This window comes from Tursiops truncatus, chromosome 20 (genome assembly GCF_011762595.2).
Source record: "Tursiops truncatus isolate mTurTru1 chromosome 20, mTurTru1.mat.Y, whole genome shotgun sequence".
Lineage (NCBI taxonomy): Eukaryota > Metazoa > Chordata > Mammalia > Artiodactyla > Delphinidae > Tursiops > Tursiops truncatus.
Window position 1 is genome coordinate 36,412,861 of NC_047053.1, and position 22,220 is coordinate 36,435,080.

The 22,220-nt window shown below is 37.7% G+C and overlaps 1 protein-coding gene across 5 annotated transcripts in view; it reads right to left on the minus strand.

Moving 5' to 3' along the window:
* Positions 1 to 2,419: 2,419 nt before the first annotated feature.
* NPEPPS (aminopeptidase puromycin sensitive) overlaps positions 2,420 to 22,220 on the minus strand; it is a 97,321-nt gene continuing 77,520 nt past the window's right edge. For 2 of the 5 annotated variants that reach the window (XM_033848308.2, XM_033848310.2), the window contains 10 exons: positions 21,359 to 21,422; positions 18,855 to 18,994; positions 16,891 to 17,025; positions 15,418 to 15,637; positions 11,281 to 11,423; positions 10,081 to 10,137; positions 7,144 to 7,251; positions 6,500 to 6,655; positions 6,182 to 6,229; positions 2,420 to 3,929 (listed from right to left, as the gene is read on the minus strand). In XM_033848308.2, the coding sequence (XP_033704199.1) occupies positions 3,777 to 3,929; positions 6,182 to 6,229; positions 6,500 to 6,655; positions 7,144 to 7,251; positions 10,081 to 10,137; positions 11,281 to 11,423; positions 15,418 to 15,637; positions 16,891 to 17,025; positions 18,855 to 18,994; positions 21,359 to 21,422 (1,224 nt within the window). In that variant the 3' untranslated portion in view covers positions 2,420 to 3,776. Of the gene's footprint in view, positions 3,930 to 4,621; positions 5,064 to 6,181; positions 6,230 to 6,499; positions 6,656 to 7,143; positions 7,252 to 8,149; positions 8,333 to 10,080; positions 10,138 to 11,280; positions 11,424 to 15,417; positions 15,638 to 16,890; positions 17,026 to 18,854; positions 18,995 to 21,358; positions 21,423 to 22,220 lie in introns of those variants that run through there. The other 3 variants (XR_004524014.2, XM_033848309.2, XR_012328652.1) reach the window with 3 other exon arrangements.

The following is a 22,220-nucleotide window of genomic DNA, read 5'->3' on the forward strand; positions in this document are numbered from 1 at the left end:
CGATTGACTTTCCTGACACTGCCATCTATCACAGTTTGCCATCAATCGTACTGTTAGAGCAACCTGATTTGGGTTCCTAGGGAAAGCAGTTGTTTGGCCCAATGTTTCATTAACCTCAGGGTCTCCTGTCTCAGTCTTGCATTGGAAACCAAACACCTTAACCACTTTGCTTGCACTCGGGTTGGTACAAGAAGGCATGGTCCATCTTGGGTGGGTATTTTCCATGACCACAAAAGAGAGTGCTATTAAAAACAACAACTCTGAGATCCTAAAACTAGTATTTAGTAAGAAGAGATTAAACTCTCATCAGCTGATTTTATTATTCAGTCAAAAATGATGCTGTAGGGCTTCCCTGGTGGTGCAGTGGTTAAGAATCCGCCTGCCAATGCAGGAGACACGAGCTCTGGTCTGGGAAGATCCCACATGCTGCGGAGCGACTAAGCCCATGCACCACAATGACTGAGCCTGCACTCTAGAGCCCGCAAGCCACAACTACTGAAGCCCGTGTGCCTAGAGCCTGTGCTCTGCAACAAGAGAAGCCACCACAATGAGAAGCCTGCGCACCGCAACGAAGAGTAGCCTCCGCTCGCTGCAACTAGAGAAAGCCCATGCGCAGCAATGAAGACCCAATGCAGCCAAAAATAAAAATAAATTTATAAAAAAAATGATGCCATAAGTATAGATTCAAAATTATAAATTTATTACCCAAAGCTTTTTATTTTCTTGCTGAGAAAAAAATTACTAACCCTACAAATGTGGCTCCAAGTCCAGGACTCATTTGGATAATAGAGTTGAAAACTTGATTTAAAGCTATAAAACCCCTCCTACCCCCCCAAATTGCACACTACAGAGATATTCTTTTCAAAGGGGTTCCTTGCTTCCTGAAATTCATCCTTAGAAAATGCAAGATAAGAATTCACCCACAACTGCCCACTGTCCCAAAAGGCTTTACTGCTTCCCATTAATAAAATATAAAATAACATTCTCTGTAAGGAAATAACACATTCATCTTTCTTTCCAACCTTCTGATTTCCACTAAAAATTTTAACCGAAGAATATTAGGGAAAAGGACAATGACTGAATATCTTTAAAGCTATTGCCTGGGTCCAGTGTGACTGTATGTTCTTCTAATTGTGGAGACCTAACAGTTAGCTGGGAGAACACAGGTTTTTGCAGACTGGCAAGCTTGCGTTGATCACTAGTACTGAGAGTTATTTGCTGTTTAACTACTTTGCCTAATTTTTCGGTGCCTGCTTTCTCGTCTGTAAGATGAATATACTACCTAGGATAGGGAGCTATTTGGAAGACAAATTAAAACATCTGACAGGGAATTCCCCGCCGGTCCAGTGGTTAATGCACTTTCATTGCCCAGGGTGCAGGTTCAATCCCTGGTTGGGGAACTAAGATCCTGCAAGCCTTGTGGTGTGGCCAAACAAAACAAAAATATCTGACATGCAAAATGTCGGACTAAGACCTCTAGAGACACAAAGCATCAGGACTGTGGTGCCCAGATCAATCAAGATATTAGTAGAAAACAGAATACACTAAAACTGGGTAATTTGAGAAAGGTTTAATAAAGGGACTGTTTACAAAGACATGGGCAGAGTTCAGAGAAACCAACAGGGAATAATGGAGTTATCCAGAGCTAGTAAATGAGTGGTCCTTTCTATCCCTAGATCTGAAGGGCCAAAGAGAAGGAGCTAGAAGCTAGAGAGGCTGCCTGATAGGAGTCGCAGTCCTTCGTAGAGGGACTCAGACAACCTATGTGACCTGGCAATTTAGAAGCCAGGGGAATAAACACCCTAGCTTCTAAATATCCATTCCTCAGCCTTTTGATCTTCTGAGGGTGTTACTAATTGGATCAACACAACCTGAAGTCAGAGGGCAAAGGAGCCTGTTAATGCAGTCCATGGGGGTCAATACCTCCTGGGACGCAGAGCAGGATGAAAAGCAGTTCTAAAGAGGAAGCGGAAGATACCTAGCGCAACCTCTTCCCCAACATATTCAAACTGCTAAACCAGTATACACAAAACTTGCATGTATGCTGAAACTAAAATAACTTCTTTCCAGAATTTGACTGTGAGTTCTTTAATTAAAGCAGAATTTCTTTCAGTCTTTTTGATGCCCCTGCTTTGCCGGTGGCACATGCCTAGATAAAAGGAAGCCTCAATAAATGGGAACTGGCAGGCTCAAGTTGACTCCTGAATGCTGACTATAAGAGACTTTTGAGTTAACCCAGAACTAATTTAGGAGGAATCTTAAGATTTTTCTGGTTAGGTACTCTTCATTAGGAATTCAGCAACTGGATTTTCTTAGACTCAGAAAAATCCTATGGTAGTAAAACTTCTCATAATCCTACTGAATGATAGGAAAGGTTTTAGTTGCTTATCAGAGAGAATAAAGGACATCAGGACATCAATTTCACATTGACATTTTTATTAACGCCAACTGTTTTTTAATTATTTTTTTTAAAACAATAGCACAAAAATGTTTCAAGGAAGCAGTCTCACAATCTGATGACCTTCTGAAATACAGTTAAGCCACACCAAATATGAATTCCTGTTAATAACACACAAAAATATTTTTTTTTAAGAAAAAGAAAAAAAGGTAGGGAAAGAGGAAAGGAATGAGATTTAGACTTAAAATGTACTGGATTAGGTTGGTGAGGCTTGTTAGTAGGATACACTGTGGAAGCAGAGTGGCACACACAGGCTTATAGTCTTTGTTGTTTTTAAAACCAGTTACCACTAATATATAGGCCCTGCAGCAGTTACCAATGACTTCTTACATGCCCAAAATGAACCAGAAGAAGCCAGTGTTGATACTGTCATAAAGAGATTCAACAGTTGGCCTGTCAGACAACTTAAGACCATTTTCAGCAGAGTAACTCCTTCAGAAAGGCCTGGATGAAAACCTTTCATTTCTATTGTCTCACCTATATGCATTTCAGGGTTCTTAAAAGTCATCTTAAAAAAGAAAGAAAAAAATAATGTATATCAGTTTCTCTTATTTAATGTGGCTATAAAAGATGTTTCCTTATTATTTCTTTATCTCTAAGAAGGACACCGGGGTGGTGGGTTGGGGATGGAACTAGGGGAGGAAAAAACCCAGACCAGGATAGGGTTTTTTTTTAAACTTTTTTTTTTTTTTTTTTTTTTGCCAAGGGGTCACACAGAAGGGAAAGCAAGGAGGAAAACTACAATCCTTGGTTCAGATTGAGTTATGCAGGAAAATATATCTTCCTGATCAGTCCCCATGCCAAAAAAAAAAAAAAAAAAACCCACTTGAAATTATGCACAGACTCTATGTATACCAGCTATCAGCCTTTCATGTTTAACATCCCCAGCAATGGACACTACCCTTGGTTTGTAGGCTGCTTGTAGAACCCATTTCACAAAAATCCTCTTTACCCAGAAGCCTCTAGTTTCCTTTTGGTAGGTTATAAAAACAGAACATCTGTCATTAACAGGAGAGTGTTAAATACTTTTAACCACTGACAAGGCTTCAGGAAGTTTCACAGTTTCGTTATGCTCTATTTTATTACTATCATATTTACATTTTTTTATTTTTTATTTTTTTTGCTGAATTGCTGATTTTCCTTTTTCAATAGAATTTAATTCTGGAGTGTGAGCAGGAACCAGTTAACTACATTCAATGTCCAACCCCCACTGGCTTGAAAGAAGACTCCAAATTCTTGGCATATGAATCAGCTGTTCGGTCGCTCCACCTTATCCCTGCGTGAAGCAGCGGAACCGCAGTGGCGGCATGCTCCGGGTTCATGCTGTGGGTGGTGAGGCCTTTCGCTGAAGGAGGTACTGGTGGATGCTCTCAGCATCACGCTTTAGCCAAGCAGCATTCAGCAGGATATTTTCACAACACTGCTGGATGGTACGCTCAGCTGAAGGAGCTGGGTGACTCTCGAAGAAAGCCTGGTATAAAACAACCCAGAATGTAGGATCATTACCAGCAATAGTAAGAAGCTAATATCACAGGCTCTGAAAAAATACCCACTGCCTATAAAGGGTTCATAAGCTGCACTCATGAAAATTTACCACTGCCACCTCCAGGCTAAAAGAAAACAAGCAGCTCCTTGTACCTGCCTACAGGAATTCTCCTCCAAATATATTATATGCTTACAACCTAATCAAAAGTTAACAGTAAAGAGACAGAACCTTCGGCCTTTCTTTTAAGTTCATTGTCCAACCAGCAAAAGAAAGTAAAAAAGAACTGGTATCAAGGACTTACTCTGTTCCAGGCCCCCTGTGTTAGTTACTTCATCTAAATGACAATCTTATCACTTCATTTTACAGATGAAACTGGCTCACAGGGGTTAAAAAACCTACTTGAAGTCTAGGTTTTGGAATCAGACTTGGGACTTGATCTAGGCTCCATCATGTACTATCCTGTGACTGAGTAAATTAACTGCTCTAAGTATGTTTTCTCATCTATGAGAAAATATTTACTCCAGAAGATTAAAGAGACAACCCATATAAACAGCATAATACTTGGCACAGAGTAGTTAAGGACTCAACACATTTTGGCTGCTTCAAATAAAGATTAATTTGTAAGGGTTGATAAAATTAAGAAGCTTAAATTGCTTCTATATCCTAATAATTTAAAATTTTATAGACTCGCATTTTTCACACAGTAAAACTACTTCAGTTTCTTGTAATTATCACAATGCTTATTGATTAAACGCTGAATAAATCATTTTCTAATGAAGTACACCTGGTTCCATAGAAAATACCAACTAGCAAAAGGACACGGGTCTTTCCTTTGAGCTAGTCATCACCACAGGTATACAAGAGAGAATGACTAATTCATCAGATTAAGTCTAGACCTTTTAGAAATCAAACTTTATTTACATGGATGACAATGGCTCCTGCTCCAAGGCTCCTATCACAGTTGGGTTCTTAGGGCCTGAGTAAGATACAAGACTTCCTCTCATTTCACTTTGAGAAGCAGCACCACTATTTACATACCAGAAACCTGGGAATTATCCTTGACTCTTCGTTCTTCCTCCCCAGATACGTTCACAACACAGAGAAGCCACTCAGTAAATACTGGTTGAATTAAAGATTAACAAAATCAAGCCCCTGAATTTCTTTCTTACTCCATCTTCTCCAAGCTACTAAATCATTTTTGCTTGGAGAGTTAGCTTCCCGACATCTTCTCTTCTCCTTTCCAAATTATGCATTCTCCACACTGCGGCCAGAGTGAAATTTTTATCATATAAACAAAGGAGTGACTTGATCTGGTCTGTAAGCCATTCAAGGGCTTCCCATTCTTAGGAAAAGTTTAATATGGCCTACAAGGCCCTCCTCGGTCTGGCCTCTACCTACTTTACCAGGCTTAGCTTAACCAGTGCCCTCCCCTCAAACTAATTATACATATTTCTCCTTCAGAGTATTTATTACCTTTACAATAAAGTAATTATTAACACAATACAATACGCAATGTAAACTAAATGAATCTTATTTCTAACAATGGATCATAAAGTGAATCAAACATTATAGCTCTCAGAATTTCCAAATTCACACCTGATAACCCCCTTGCTTTCAAGAATGAAGGTGGAAGTGACACTTAAGAAATACTTTGCAATTAAATGCAATGAAAGGCTTACAGTTAAGATTTTCCTAATCAGTGTAGATTTGTCCTCCAAACGCTGAACTCTGCCACTAAACTGATTATCAGTCTTTCTAAGAGCTAAGAGGAGAGTCCCTACATAGTCATCTTGTCTCATTGTGCCTACAAAAGACCTGTGAAGGTTTTAGAAAAGGAAAAAGAACTAATATCAAGGACCTACTATGTTCCAGGCCCCCTGTGTTACTTAATCTAAATGACAATCTTAACACCTCATCTTATGGATGAGGAGCCGGGCTCACAGAGGTTAAAAAACTTGCTTGAAGTTACACAGCTAACAAGGGGCAGAGCACAGATTATTTATACCCAGGTCGACTGATGTCAAGTTCCACATTCTTTCAACCACGCTTCAATGCCCCAAAGATGATTCCAACTCTAAATTCTTCAAGCATTAAAGATACAACCTAACCTGTCTTTCTCCAAGCAAGAACATGGAGACCCTAAAGTACAACATTACCCCAACACTCTATCATTACAATTGGGTTAGTGTTTTTACTTACTGGATTGAAAAGTGAAAAGTAAACAGTCCTTTCCTTACCTTAACTTCTCCAGCCATTTTATCAACTGCAAATCCCTCAACTGATAGCTGAAAAAAAAATGGTTTATAAATAGTAAGAACAACTAAGAGTTTAGGAACAAACTTCCATTTACCATAAAAACAAATCATTCCATTCTTTCCCAACTTCAGTTTATTCTAGAGGGTACAGGATGGGTTATGGAGAAACTCTTTAGTAAAGCTAATAACTACTTAAGGAAACTCTTAAAAGGCAAAGGCCATAATCTATGGGTCTAGTGAATCATGGATGTTTCTCAATAATACCCATGATAAGCAAGCTACTCAAAAATTTTCACCTACCTTTATTAGTCTAGATATTAAGAATCCTCCCTGGTATCGATTATAAAGTTCTTCCCAGTTGTCTTTTATGAATTTCCAAGCAGCCTTCCTTCCATGCTTACTGCCTCCAGCCACTCCACCAATTACTGATACAGTGTCCTGTGGACGTACCTCTTCCTAAAAAAAAGAAGAGAACTAAAAGTCTACCATATCCAGAACATCATCTGCTGCCAGAAAGGGCAAATGCTGTTGAGGTATACCCAAGTAATCCCACTGAAGACACTTATTGTTTTAGGAATAACTTGCACCAGAAGCTTCTAACAAAGAGGAGAATGTTTAACCTAAAGATCAGCCAAATTGAGAATGAAGCACTGGGATGGGTACAAACAGGCTGCTCCATAGATACCTGCTCTAGGGTAAAGAAAGGAAGAGACAGAAAGTAGGCACAGGGATGTGTCAGCTTTCCAGTTTATCTCCTCTCCCAACTATTCTGATTCTCACCACTAGAGGGAGATACAGTGATTAGTAACAAAAGCTTATTCCAGTCCTCCAAGAATGAGGGAGCCTTTAGTCTAGGGTTAAGGCAGAGAATACTGAATCAAGGACACTTGCTACAGATCAGTGGGTAACAATTCCCTCTAAAAGCAGTTTTCATGGTAACTTACTGAAAGTGCAAACGTGAGGACTTTTTGAATCAATTCAGGTGAAAGAGTAGCCCCAAGGACTCTTTCAATCCGGTTTTTCTCTTCCTGCATATCTGCTTGTTTGTGAAGCTATAGTGAAAAAATACAGATAGAGATAATTAACTTCTCCCCCATTAAGGTGAAACTTTTGCTCTACATTCTCATTGGCTAAGACTGCAGGATATGAAATTAACAAAAGAATATTTTTCAAGATGTTTGGGCACTAAATTTGTCGTGTGCCCCTATAGTAAGACACTAGGTGCAAGTGCTTACTGTATGAATAGCTTGTCATCAGTTCTAAGCAGTTCAACATCAAGATCTAAGGGGTCAACCTGTCATGACCAAATTCTTTACTCATTGATGTCTGACTAATGTTCTATGTTAGATGAGCAAAATAATAATTACTAATACCACTTCAATTTATAATATTTTTCACTATTTACAATAGTGAAAAATATAAGATGCATTATTGAAAGTAATATTTTAAGAATGTCTGATGACATAAACATGCTCTTGATATATTAAATGAAAGAAGAGAGACAAAGCAAAATGATTCTAAATTTTTAAAAAGTTAATGTGAAGGGGAAAAAACACTTGAAAACATATCAAAATATTAACAATAATAATGGTCTCTGATCAGTGGGATCATCACATTTTTTAACTGCAAAAGCAGCACATGCTGAATGAAGAATATTAAGAAAACAGAAAAGCATAAAGAAAAAACAAATCAGGAATAAGATCATATTATACATGCTATATTTGTCATGTTTTAAAAATTACAGGTAAGTTCTGTTTTCTTCTTTATACTTTTCTAGTCTCTAAATCTTCCATAGTGAGTATACCAAAATCTTTTTTCATAATTAGAAACAAAATATTATTATATATTTTTTAAAATTAGAACTACAAATGTATATGAGATACTTCTCTAGGACAACTTAATTTATAGACTCTCTTGACCTTTTTTCCCCTCTGAAGATTTAACACTGACCAGTGTCTGGAGACCCCATCACAGCTCCCAGTTTCCTCTTCCTTTCCTTTGGACTCTTTTGAGCAGCAGTGTAGTAAAATAGATAGGAGGTCAGAAGACCTGGGTTCTAGTCCCAGTTTTGCCTCTAACTAGCTGTGTGATCTTGACTAAGTCCTTAACCTCTCCGGGTCTCAGTTTCCCCATCTGTAAAATGAGTGGGGTGGACAGATGATTTCTAAGGTCCTTTTCAGCTCTAATACTCAAGGTCTGAACTCTGGCTTTTAGGAAGCATTCCCCACCCCACCCCCTGGAGAACCTGTTACAGGAGTCCACTAGATGGCATCATAACACCACATTTCAAATACACTTTGAATTAAAGTTATTTATCCTGCTTCATTATTCCTAAATTACCAACAGAAAACTGTCTTCCTTATCTCTCATCAACTGGTTTCTTTCTTTTTTTTTAATTTATTTTACTGAAGTATAGTTGATTTACATTGTTGTGCTAGTTTCTGATGTACAGCAAGTGATTCAGTTATACATACATAATAATAGTTTGCATTTGCTAATCTCAAACTCCCAACCCATCCCTCTGCAACCTCCCCTGACTGGTTTCTTGAAGAACCCTGACTCTGCCTTCATTAGAGCTTTCCATAGTAAAGCTGAATCACTGTGAGCTCCCTTGTGTTAGATGCAAACATTTATTAAATAAACATACTAGTATAAATTGTTAAAAATATGCCATGACATGAAAATGTCTCAGTACCTCTCAGGAAAATTTCGGAACCCCTATTTTTCCCACACCTTTATGGAATAGACAAAAAATACCAAGTACTTCATTTCATATGCAAAGAAATACATGATTTATAGTGCATAGGTTCACAGAATATTAAGAATGAGAAGGGACCTTAATGTCATTTAGTTGAAAGGTAAACCCGAAGTATATTTTTTTATGTTATTAGAAAGGAAATCCTTACACAAGATAGGTAGTTAAAGCAATACAGTTTGAGATGTAGTTTCTTAAATAAAGTTTATAATATATATTTTTTAAAACATTCTAATCATTTAAATAGGATTTGTTTAGAACTAAAATACTAGAAATTAGATTTGCAATTCTGATCCACTTGGGATAAGAAAAGTATTCTGATTAAGGGTAGAAGTATTAAAGCACATCCCATTCCTATCCTGTTTGTCTCCCTAAGTGCAGATCATTTAATGAATGGGTCTGATAGATGATTTGGGTATTTAGGCACATTTTGCACATTTTATTTAATGGTAATAAGTAGAATCAGCTCTCTCCACCTCTAATGCAACCAGATTGTCAAGTTATTTCTTAGACTAATAACTGCATGGACAAGGACTGGAGATAGCACTTGTTCCACAGCATTAGGACTTTCAAACAGATCACTGCCATTATAAGGACATGGAAAGTTTTACCTATATTTTTCTAAGTCGGAGTTTAATTATATGCCAACCACCCTGGGACTACAGAGGCTGTGAAAGCAAGTGAATTAATTTCCTGTCCATTCATAAGAGGCACTGGCATAGACCAAACCCTTGAGACACCTAATCATCTATCCCTTTTCTAAGCACAGAAACAAACCTTTTGTATAAAATGGGCAGAACCCCAAGTAAATTTGCATTGATGGGAAAAGTTTTAAGAACTTGACTTTTTAATCAAAATTAACATTTCGGTATTAAGATTTAAGATGCATAAATTCATGAGTAAAAAAAAAGTGAAAAAATTAGATGACTTTTGGCACTTGTATTGGTAGTACAGATAAACAGATATTATATATTTCTCTCACAGTTTCCTAATATTTGCATGTCTACAGTATGCATATCAGCATGTATTTCTTTTGCCAGGACTTTTTTTTAACCGCTCAAGCTCATACTCTATGTCAATTCAACTTAAAAAGCAGAAAGTGGGAGCCCTTTCTAAATTTACTCACCTTCAGCATAATGTCTAAGGTAGTGCCATCACCATGCTTCAAAACAGTCAGATAGACCTACAAGAGAATACAGGAACAAAAAAGAAGGCATCTGATTAAATGTATCTTGTTCCAAATATTCTAACGTTAAGAAAAGACAGAAAGCAAGTCAAAAAAAATTGTGTGGATATTACATATTAATACAAATTGTGGCAAGGATCTAAGAGCCCACATGAACAACCAGAAAGGTAGATGGCAGGTAGTAAGTAACAGCAGAACACACCAGTCTTTCAGGAGAATGTGCACGGACAGTCAATCACCTTTCAGTACCCTAGTGCAGACTGAGAAGCTTCACATCAATGAGAAGCTGCCTACAGACCTCATAAGTGGTGTATATTTAAAGAATCAGGAGGGACTTCCCTGGTCACAGTGGTTAAGAATCTGCCTGCCAACGGAGGGGACATGAGTTCGATCCCTGGTCTGGGAAGATCCCACATGCTACAGAGCAACTAAGCCTGTGCACCACAACTACTGAGCCTATGCTCTAGAGCCCACGAGTCACAACTACTGAGCCCATGCACCACAACTACTAAGCCTGTGCGCCTAGAGCCCATGCTCCGCAACAAGAGAAGCCACCACAATGAGAAGCCCGCGCACCATAACAAAGAGTAATCCCAGCTCGCCGCAGCTAGAGAAAGCCCATGTAAAGCCAAAAAAAAAAAAAAAAAAAAAAATTGTAATAAAATATCTTAAAACAATAAAAGAATCAGGGGACTTCCCTGGTGGTCCAGTGGTAAAGAATCCACCTTGCAATGCAGGAGACGCAGGTTAGATGCCTGTGTGCCACAACTACTGAGCTCGCGTGCGTCAACGAAGGAGCCAGTCTGCTGCAAACTACAGAGCCCACGTGTTCTGGAGCCCCTGTGCCACAACTAGAGAGAGAAAACCCACATGCCACAACTAGAGAGAAGCCTGAGGGCTGCAATGAAGAGACTGTGTGCCTCAGTGAAGATCCCGTATGCCGCAAGTAAGACTCAACACAGCCAAAAAGTAAAAAAAAATAAGAAAAAAAAATAAATAAAGGAAAAAAATAAAGAAAAGAATCAGACATGATTTGTGAGTCAATACTTAGGTCATTTTTGGTTACTATTAAATACATTCCACACTACACAGAATGATGAAGTCACCTAGAAATCAAGGTACTTTATTATGAAAACCTACCGGACTCCTCAAATCAGCGGAGAGAATCTGTTTCCCTTCCACATGGTCCTTAAACCGACGACGGGCTTCTTCTAACGTTGCCTTATGTCCTGCCTTCCCTAGTTTTCCCAGAACCAAGCCCCTCAGGAGTGCATCGAGATGACCTGATTGAGAAGTAAAAGAGATATAGAACTACTTAAAAAGCTTATTTTTACAAATATGCCACCTAGATATCTTATAATTGTGTTATACCGTGTCTACAGTCTTGAACAAACAAAATCAATTACCTTAGTACTCTAGAGAACACTTGATTTAAATTTATCAAATAAGAATGAAATGAAGTGCTTAACACACTAGACAAGCAAATATGATGCCTCTGTCTATAGTTACAATGCCAACTTGATTTACTAAATGTTCACTCCATCTAGGTAATTACACTAATAAGAATTATGTGTGAAAGGAACAGACTTAGATTATGCAATTTTGACCCAAGATTTAGAGAAAGGTCACATATAGAACTAGTATGCTGGGTACATTGAAATCTTAGATTTTTAAAATCAGAATCTGATAGATTACTCCAAAGATATGCAGATGGCCAATAAGCTATCACTGGCCATTAGGGAAATGCAAATCAAAACCACAAGATACCACTTCACACCAATTAGGAAGGCTAGAATAAAAGAGACAATAACAAGTGTTGGCAAGGATGGGGAGAAATTAGAAACCTCATACATTGCTGGTAGGAATGTAAAATGGTGTGGCCACTTTGAAAAACAGTCCAGCAATTCCTCAAAAGGTTAAACACAGAGTTACCGTATGACCCAGCAATTCCACTCTTCAGTATATACCCAAGAGAAATGAAAGTATTTGTCTATACAAAAACTTGTATACATATGTTCATAACAGTATTCCTAACAGTCAAAAAGTAGAAACAATCCAAACATACATAAACTGATAAATGAACAAAGAAAATGTGGTATATCCATATAATACAATGGAATATTATTTGACTATAAAAGGAAATGAAGTACTGATACATGCTACAACATGGATGAACCTTGAAAACATACTAAATGAAAGAAGCCAAATATAAAAGGCCACACAGGGTATGATTCCATTTATATGAAATGCCAGAACAGACAAATCCATGAGACAGCAGATTAGTGGCTGCCTGGGACTGAGTTGCCAGGGAATACAGAGTGACTGCCAATGGGTATGGAGTTTCTTTTGAGGGTAAAGAAATTGTTCTGGAATTAGATAGTGCTGGTGGTTGTACAACACTGTGAAAAAAGACTGAATTGTATATTTAAAAGAGTGCATTTTGTGGTATATTGATTATACCTCAAAAAAAATAGTTAACCTAGCATACAAACTGATGGACTGCAACAGCACAATGGACAAATAAATTGTGGTATATTCATACAATGAAATAGCACTCAGCGATAAAAAGGATGTATCTCTAGAACATTATACTGAGTGAGACAAACCAGATAAAAGAATAGACTATATGATTCCATTTATATCAAGTTCTAGAAGAGACCATATTAATCTAGGGTGAAAGAAGTCAGAATAGTGTTTGCCTGCAAGGGATGTGAGGGTTGGTGGGGTGGGTAGAGTGGCAGGGACTGGGAAGTGGCCTGAGGGCAACCTCCTGTGGTGATGGAGATGTTGTATGCATTTGTCAAGTCACTGAATTGAACATGCACAATTTGCCATATTTAAATAGTAACTCCATGAAAAATACATTTAAGAAAACCATAAGAAATCAATAGATAACACGATGCTAGTGAAGGTTCTTATAAGAACCAATTTATAATTCTGGTGCTGATTTGCTGTGTTGATACAGGCAATATTTTTATTATTTTGCTATGTTTGATTCTTCCATCTGTAAAGCTGGGAAACTAATGACATTCTCCCTATTTCAAAAAGGTATTTTTTAGCCCCCAAAGTTTCACATATTATCATCATGAAAGAAAGTGCAACATCCACCAATTTACCTGCATCTGTGTCCATATACTTCCTGTCTTGTTCTTATGGATCTGCTGTATTCCTACCTAAAGCCAACTCCTCCACTTGTGCAATGGATCCTGACTCCTCTCGATTATTCAGCCATCACTCCAGCAATTACCTCTCTTTCACATCATGAATTTTTCTATTACTGCATCATTTTCATCAGCACAAAAACATAAAGTCTCCCACTTTAAAAAAAAAAAAAGCCCCCTTGACCTCACATCTCTCTCCAGATTATCCCCTTTTATCTGATCCTCTTTTTAGCAAAACTCCTTTAAAAAGTTGTCTAAAAGTGCTGTCTCCTTTTCCTCTCTTCCCTTTCTGGTGTTGTTCATCACCACGCCACAGAACTTGGCCAATGCAATCATCAGTTCTTCATCATTCTGCCCGACTTAGAGCAGCATTTGTCACAGACGATCACTTCTCCCTCTCTACTGCTTCTTTAAGGCTTCTGGGACACTCCTCTCCCTCCTGTCTCTCCTACCTTATTGTCCAGTCAATCTCCCTTGCTGATTCCTCCTCTTCTACCCAATCTCTAAATCTTGGACTGACCATGCCCTCATCCAATCTTATGGCTGTAAATACCATCTATGCGTTAAATGTATCTATTCAGCCTGGACCTCTAGGCATGGGACTCCCCACTTGGATGTCTAAAAGGACCTCAAATTTAAGATGTCCAAAACCAAACTGCTGATTCCCTTTTGTACCCAAATCTGCTTCTACAGCAGTCTTCCCCGTTCCTGTATATGGTAACTTCACTCTTTCAGTTCTTCAGGCCAAAATTTGATGACTCCCCTCTTTCTCTCCACCACACAGGCCACCACCAAGTATTTTCAGTTCTACCTTCAAAACATACCCAGAATTTACTACCTACAAGTGCTACCTGCAACCAGCACCTAACTGGATTACTGAAATAGCTTTCTAACTTGTCTCCCTGCTTCCTCTTTTGCCTCCCCTGCTACAGTCTGTTCTTCACACAGCTGAGTAAATAAGTCATGTTCCTCTGCTTTAAACTCTCAAATGAGTTGCTCATACCACTAAATGTGAAAGTCCCACGGGTTCTATAGGAGCTGATATGCTTCCACCCTCCTCTCTCCCTCAGTTTCTCTGTCCTGACTTTACCAGCCTCCTTGTTATTCCTTGAACATCTAAGCATGCCTCTGCCTCAGGTCTTTTGTACTTGCTGTTTCCTGTTTGGACCATTTTCCCACTAGATATCCTCACAGGTCTCTCCTACAGGTTTCTGCTTACGCTCAAATATCACCTCACTAGTTTTCCTGCATTTTCCTGTCCACTCTCCATAAAACAGTGGCTTACTACTCCTTTTACTCCTGATCTACCTTACCTAACTTTATTTTTCTTCACGATACTTGCTGCCACCTAAAATATTATCTATTGAACTGTTTGCTGTGTCTTCCACTAGAATGTAAGCCACACAGGGTGATTTTTTGTTCACTGTTATACCACCATCTCCTAGTACGGTACCTGGCATTTACTGGGTACATAAATATTTGTTGAATCAATAAAAGAAAGACATAGAGCTCTAGATAATTGTTACTATTGTTCTTATTGTAAAAGACTGCCAGAATAAGAAGGGCAGGAGGAAATACCACCTTCAGTTATTAGCATATAGTAGAAAATAATTATATTTAAAGCCCTGTAATCACTATTCCCAACATTTAAATGACAGCAGAAGAGTAAATACAGGATTACAGAAATAAAGAGGACAGGATACATGTAGAAAGCAAATAACTCCTTTAATTCAGAAAACTGGCCCCTGTGTCTCTCAACACCTTTTCAAGCTGTACATAAGGTGCCTGGTGTTTATGGTAAAATAATAAATAAAATAATCCAGAATGCCCTTTAGCTTTTCTTTACTAAAAATGGGCCTTTGGAACTTTGTGAAAGACTTCTATTTCCACCATTTGCTCTGTGCATATATCATATTTAGCAACAAATACACATAGCCACCACTGTTTTTATGTAACTTCACCAGGAGGCTTAAAAGTCCTAAGTCTTACTAGTTAGCTGAATACACAGTAACATCCAGCAGACACAAAGATGATGCTATTGTTATTGTTAACCACAGCTGAGTAAAAAAAGGACCAATTTCTGATCAATTCTTTCCCCATTCAGTACATCCATTACCTTCTCCAGGCTTGGGGTCCCAGCCCAGTCTCTCCCCTATAGGTGAAAAGACATCTTTCACAAACTCCTGGATTTCCTCATAGAAGTCTGTGTGGGACAAGAGAGTTGAGAGAATCCCCAGGTTACAGCTCAGGTCGCTCCATACAGTATAATTGGGCTCATTCACAAAAGCCTCCATGACTTTTAGAACCTCTACAGTGCTAATGATTCCAGCTCGAGCCTGGGATAGGAAAAAACATAAATTAATCTAGTCTTCAAACAAAAGCAAAACAAAAAACACAAGCATGTATTTTTGGCATTATCTTCTGCTAGTTAGCCATCCCTTAAGGAAGAGACTAGACTATATAAGCTCAGACTACTACAGAATTTTATAAAATAAAAACTGTATTATGACACCATTCCTTACTTTTTTGCTATTTATAGAAGAGCCACTTTAAAAAATTGCTAGAATTCCACCAATTTAGAAAAAGAAAGAAAACAGTTAACGTCCTATTTCTATTCAGTTTCCGGGGTCTTGGCATTGTTTTTTATTTTGAAAATTTTCATACTTTCAGAAAAGTTGCAAAAACAGTTGGGGCTTTGGTTTTTGACAGAGGCGCTTTCAAAACTAGACCTGCAAACTATGTCAACGTCAGCCTGTCCTTTACTCATTTCTAAAAGAAGGCAAACTGGAAGGCACTACAAATTCAGTCCTTTCAGAACTGACTAACAGAGTTAGGAAAAAGAACTTCTGTTACAGCAGCCAACTGCACAAACACACCACTCTCCTGGGACAGGTCTCTCTCAGCAATGAAATCAGCAGATGTGAGGTTTTGTGCATCAATGCTAATCTGTGTTTATACAAAGGAGGAATCCAAAACCAGTTACTGCAGAGGGGAATGAAAATTTCAAGTCCAATTAAAGGAACACTAGGAGGAATCTGACAATTTTATCACAGAGACATCTAGAAATTATCTAACCTATGTTTTGGGGTCATAAAGATAATATTACTAATTGCTCCTTAAAATTTTTTCTGGAACAAAGCTAAATATAAATATAATTCTAAAGCTAATGGGATATTATAATTTGAATAGTAAGGGAATGTTAAAAAATTCTACTAGACTTTCCCTGCAAAGTATAACCACTATTTTAGAAAAATATAAATCACTCTGAATTATTTTTAAAAACTACATAAGTAGAGAAATTTCTTCAAGGTTCGTATCTATGTGTGTTGAAAAGAATTTTTGCCTTACAAAGGATAGTTTAAGTATAGTTGCAAAAAGCTGGCTTAGGAGTAATAAAATGAGATTTGTTTGTGGTAAATTATATAGGTTCAATCTTGTCATGTTAATTAATAATTAGTCATTTGCTTTGGTACTAAAGGCATTCAACCTTCAGGAAGAACTATATTCTTCTAGTTATGTTGCAGTCAGGCACTCCAGGAAAAACAAAATCCTTTAATCAGCAAAATCCATCATACTACTGGAGGCTCACCAAGGAGAAGAGGTCATTCTGTAATCCAAGTCGATCCACAGGGGGCAGAGAAAGGTCACGAATGCCTGGTAATAAACTTTCCAGCATGGCTGAGCTGTATTGGGTCCGATAAAACCCAACTGTTCCCAGGTTTAACTGAAAAGATATACAACAGGTATTATTAAGGAGCTGCATTTATTTTTTAAATCAATTTTTTGTAGGTATGAAAGAAGTTCTAGTTTTAGTATATCTGGATGAAAAACAACAAAGATCATTTATGCTAACGGACAAATTATTAAAATGAAACAACATATAAAGATAGTAATCAGTTGTCAAAGATGAATACAGAGGCAAAAGAAAACAGAAACTTGGCATAGTGGGAGGCAAAGTGAGCGACAGTGAAAAGAACATGGCTGAAAAGGAGGATATAATGCGGCTAAGTTTCTATTTCTAATTTCAGTGAATGGTTTTCAGTTTACAGAAAACATTTACTACAAAATAAAAATACTTGGACAATAAAATCTCTGAGGAAGACTAAACCTTTACAAATACTGATCTAATGAGCCCAGAGCCTCAATAGAATAACAACTGTCAGGTCCTAGATTTTAAAGAATTACATGGAGTTAAAAGGCAATTTCATATGATTTTTGGAGTGAGGTAATCATTGACTATCATTATTTTCTATAGGCTATTTACCAACAGTCAAAAATATTTTTGATAATATTTATATGCAAAGTATTTTAATGATAAAATGACAGTATAAGATATAAATATTTTGGGCTTCCCTGGTGGTGCAGTGGTTAAGAATCCGCCTGCCAATGCAGGGGACATGGGTTCGAGCCCTGGTCCGGGAAGATCCCACATGCCTCAGAGCAACTAAGCCTGTGCGCCACAGCTCTGGAGCCTGTGAGCCACAGCTACTGAGCCCGCGTGCCACAACTACTAAAGCCCGTGCGCCTAGAGCCCCTGCTCTGCAACAAGGGAAGCCACCGCAGTAAGAAGCCCACACACTGCAACGAAGAGTAGCCCTCACTTGCTGCAACTAAAGAAAGCCCACGCACAGCAACGAAGACCCAACACAGCCAAAAATAAAATAAATTAATTTTTTAAAAAAGATATAAATATTTTACTATTTATATATATTTAAGTCACTTCACATTTCTAATACAGTAATTATTTTATTGATTCCCTTTATCTTTTACTATAGGAATAACACCTTTATTTACCTAATAACAATCATAGTGTTTTTTCTTATAAGAAAAATTTCATATTGCTACATATGTTCCAGAATGTAATTTCAAATGGTAATATAGTATTCCACTGGGTATATTATAAAAATATATTAAAAAAATTAAAACAGAGGGAGAAATAGTTCTGCAAGCACAAAAGCCTGAGACAATGTATAATTCCTATTAGGAACCTATAATTGGGAGAAAAGTCTGTAACAGATACTTTCATTATGAAAGGCAGAGTACAGAATAATGAAAAATAATATTTACTGACTCTTAGTGTTGTGAAATGGCTTTAAAACACCAGCTAAAAGTAATTTCACATTTCAGTGACACAAACTGATTATTATATGTCTGATCTCACTTGATTATAGTTGTACATGCACAATGACAACACATCACTGAAGTTAACATGTCATTACAATGACAGGGCAGTTTGAAGTTGCAAGACTACAAATGTTTTGGTTAATGTGACTTTATACATAGACTACTAGTTTTTTCCTGTTTAATCCTATCCCTTTGTAACTGCTTATTGACCACTCCCTTACCTGACATAAAGGCAAATATCTAGACAATACTATTTGAAAGTTGGCCCTAAATTTCACACAAGAAAGTTCAGAAATGTTTTTTTCTTTTCAAGTCCTAGTCCAAAATGAAGCAGTAGAATTTAGAGCCAGCCATAAAATGAATAAAGGAAATGAAAGAAATAAATCAATTTAGGTAAGATAAAAATGGCCATGTCATTTCTGGACTCACCTTCACCCACTGGTCTGGTTTGACATCTTTTAAAACTACATTCATCTCTGGCTTGTCCATGAGAATCTTCATTTTGGCATGGCTGGAATCTTCACTAGTAGAGATTGTGATAGGAACCATCCACTGGGGACAGTCTTCTCCTTAAGCAAGAGAAGAACAAAGAAGAAACTTGAAAAATAATTTCTCACTGGGAGAAATAGAAGGTAAAGTAGAGAGAGAGGAGTGGTGTCCCATGCATGGGTTTGAATCCAATTGTTAAGCCAATAGCTCATTTTTAATGGTACATGAACTCTTCCAGGTAACCTGAATAATAATAAGGAAGAGAGAATTTACTAATGAAATCACAATAGCCTATGAAAAAGAGAACACTGTGTTTACTTGTAGAATCACAAATACAACAATTTTAATTTAATTGTTGTTTTCCCTTTTCAGAGCAAAAGAAATAATGATTTTACTAGTAAGAGACATTTCGAGTGGGTTAAAGCTCTCACATAGCACTTAAAAACAAATTCTAAGGTGCAGGGCTTCCCTGGTGGCGCAGTGGTTGAGAGTCCGCCTGCCGATGCAGGGGACACAGGTTCATGCCCCGGTCCGGGAAGATCCCTACATGCTGCGGAGCGGCTGGGCCTGTGAGCTGCGTCCGGAGCCTGTGCTCCGCAACAGGAGAGGCCACAGCAGTGAGAGGCTTGCGTACAACAACAACAACAACAACAACAAATTCTAAGGTGCAATTCTTAACAGGTATATACACTGCTGAGAAACTGAAGGGCTGATTCTATTTCTGCGACAGGATACACCTTGGGAGCTGCTGGATTCGAACACTGAGGAGTCACATCTAAAAGCCAAAGCTTTTGTAAGGCAAATACATACACTCTGTTAGGTATTATACAGCAAAACAGATTTTGCATTAAGATGCCAAACAAAAGAGTCATTGCCCAGTACATTAATGAAACTATCTTAATAAATTATATAGCTTTATGTTATCAGGCTAAACCACAAATGAAAATTCCCTCCTGACACTGGGATAATTCAGGTTTTAATAATGCCTAGAGTGGTCACAGAGCATTGGAAAGACCTGCAAAACCTGTCGGTCCTACAATGCAGATTGCAGATATGTGCAGAAAACAGCAACTGTGACACTATTTATTTAGATAATAAACATGTCACCTCACTTGTCAGACATATTTATTAAGAGTAACTCTCAATGCTAAGACTAAGGGTTGAAGGCTGTACCTCTTAAACCTAGTAGAGTGCATCATCATTTGGTGGGTGGAACATGAAAAGGCATTGGTGATTCTGATATACCCTTCCCCCTGTTGGGAACTACTATTTTAAAGGAAGTGAGAAAGGTGCAGAAAAACAGTTTACTTCTTGATTTTTCAATTCATCTTTCATTCCCTGGGTAAAAGAGTCTATTGTCGGGCTTCCCTGGTGATGCAGTGGTTAAGAATCCACCTGACAATGCAGGGGACACTCGTTTGAGCCCTGGTTCAGGAAGATCCCACACGCCGTGGAGCAACTAAGCCCATGCGCCACAAATACTGAGCCTGCACTCTACAGCCCGCAAGCCACAACTACGGAGCCCAAGTGCCAAATCTACTGAAGACCACGCGCCTAGAGCCCGTGCTCTGCAACGAGAAGCCACTGCAGTGAGAAGTCCACGCACCGCAACAAAGAGTAGCCCCCGCTTACCACAACTAGAGAAAGCCCATGTGCAGCAACGAAGACCCAACACAGCCGAAAATAATTAAACAACAAAAAAGTCTAATGTCATGTAGAAATACTTGAAAAAGCAGAGTTGAATGATAGTTAAGGGTATAAACTTAAGGATTATAAACTTATATAATCCAACTATTTTGTTTGAATTCCTACTCTTTGACTTATTATATAGGTTATCTTGCACAATTTAACTTAGTTAGCTATGCCTCCGCTTCCCTATTTGTAAACAGAAATAATATGACCTACCTAATAGGGTTGCTGAGAGTATAAAATAAGGGTCAGTTATAGTGCTTAGCACAATGACTGGTACATAATAAATCTAAATAATCATTAGGCTTTATTTATTTGCTTAGTTACTTACTACGCCCAAGAATTAAAAAAAAAAAATTAGCCACAATGTATACACTTGGTACACAAATATACCAAATGTACTTAGCACACGAGTGCATAAGACTTAGTACACAAATGCATACCAAGTCTTCCTTTAGGGATTAAGGTTAGAGACATCCCTTGAGTGTTCCTATACTTCTTCATTCATTACAGCCCCCAATAACACACAGAGACATGGACTTTCAAAAATCTAAGAATATGACAATACTACAAATACCCCATGAATCTCCTGTTTTGACTTCCTAGATTTCGTTTTTATTCTATTACCATTACCTTGTTTCTGTTTAATTCTATTAAAAATATTTTTAAATGGATAATTATTTCTTATTAGTTTGAACACTATGGTATGGTATCCAAACTCACTGATCAGCTCCCACTCATAGCCATTTGCTTACCAACATATGGTCCACTGGCACAGAACTTCCTTTGGGACAACCTCAGTAGTCTGTCATCTTCTATCTAAAGAAGCAAAACAAAATAAAGGCTGTAGTAGCAACAACACTTTTTTTTTTGGAGGGGACGACATCTCTGTGACAAAGCAGACGTGAAACCATATAGCCAAATGGCTCCTGAATATACAAAATGCAATGGTGATAAAGAGCATGATACTACAGAATGGTAGAAAAGTCACTATTTCGCATTAAGGCCTCAAAATAACAATACTCTAAAAATTAAAGGCCAGGTGCTATGAAATATTGCTCATGTGAAAAGATATGTATCCAGATAAGAACTTCAAAGTGTTAAAGTTTTCAAAAAGGATACATAGTTAACCTTTATGGAGGAAGGTTATGTCTTCAGCCTTTTCTACTTCCAAAAAGTGGCAACATTAAATTAGCATGGGGACTCAATATTCAGAATTCAAATTCTGAATTCAGAATCCAAAGTCATTTTTAGAACAACTGACAAACATGAAAGCAGCACACACCTTGTTTCAAAGGATGAGCTTTGCAATGAAACACAAAAAAAAGTCGGGGAGAGGTACTGCAAAAAACTAAAAAGCCAGAAGGAACAAAGGCAAGTACATATTTTTAAAAAACTACTTCAACAATATGCAATCTTTTATTTAGTTATCATTTGTTACTATGCCCTAGACATTTTAAATAATGCAAGATAAAACAATTTTAAGATCACTTAAATCAAACACTAAATTGGGTCAATGACCTTTATAAAGGGATAAACTGCAAGAGACAGAAATGAAAAACTAAAAAATTTGAGTGAGGAAGCAATGGCCACTTTGATGCCATAAAGAAACTACTA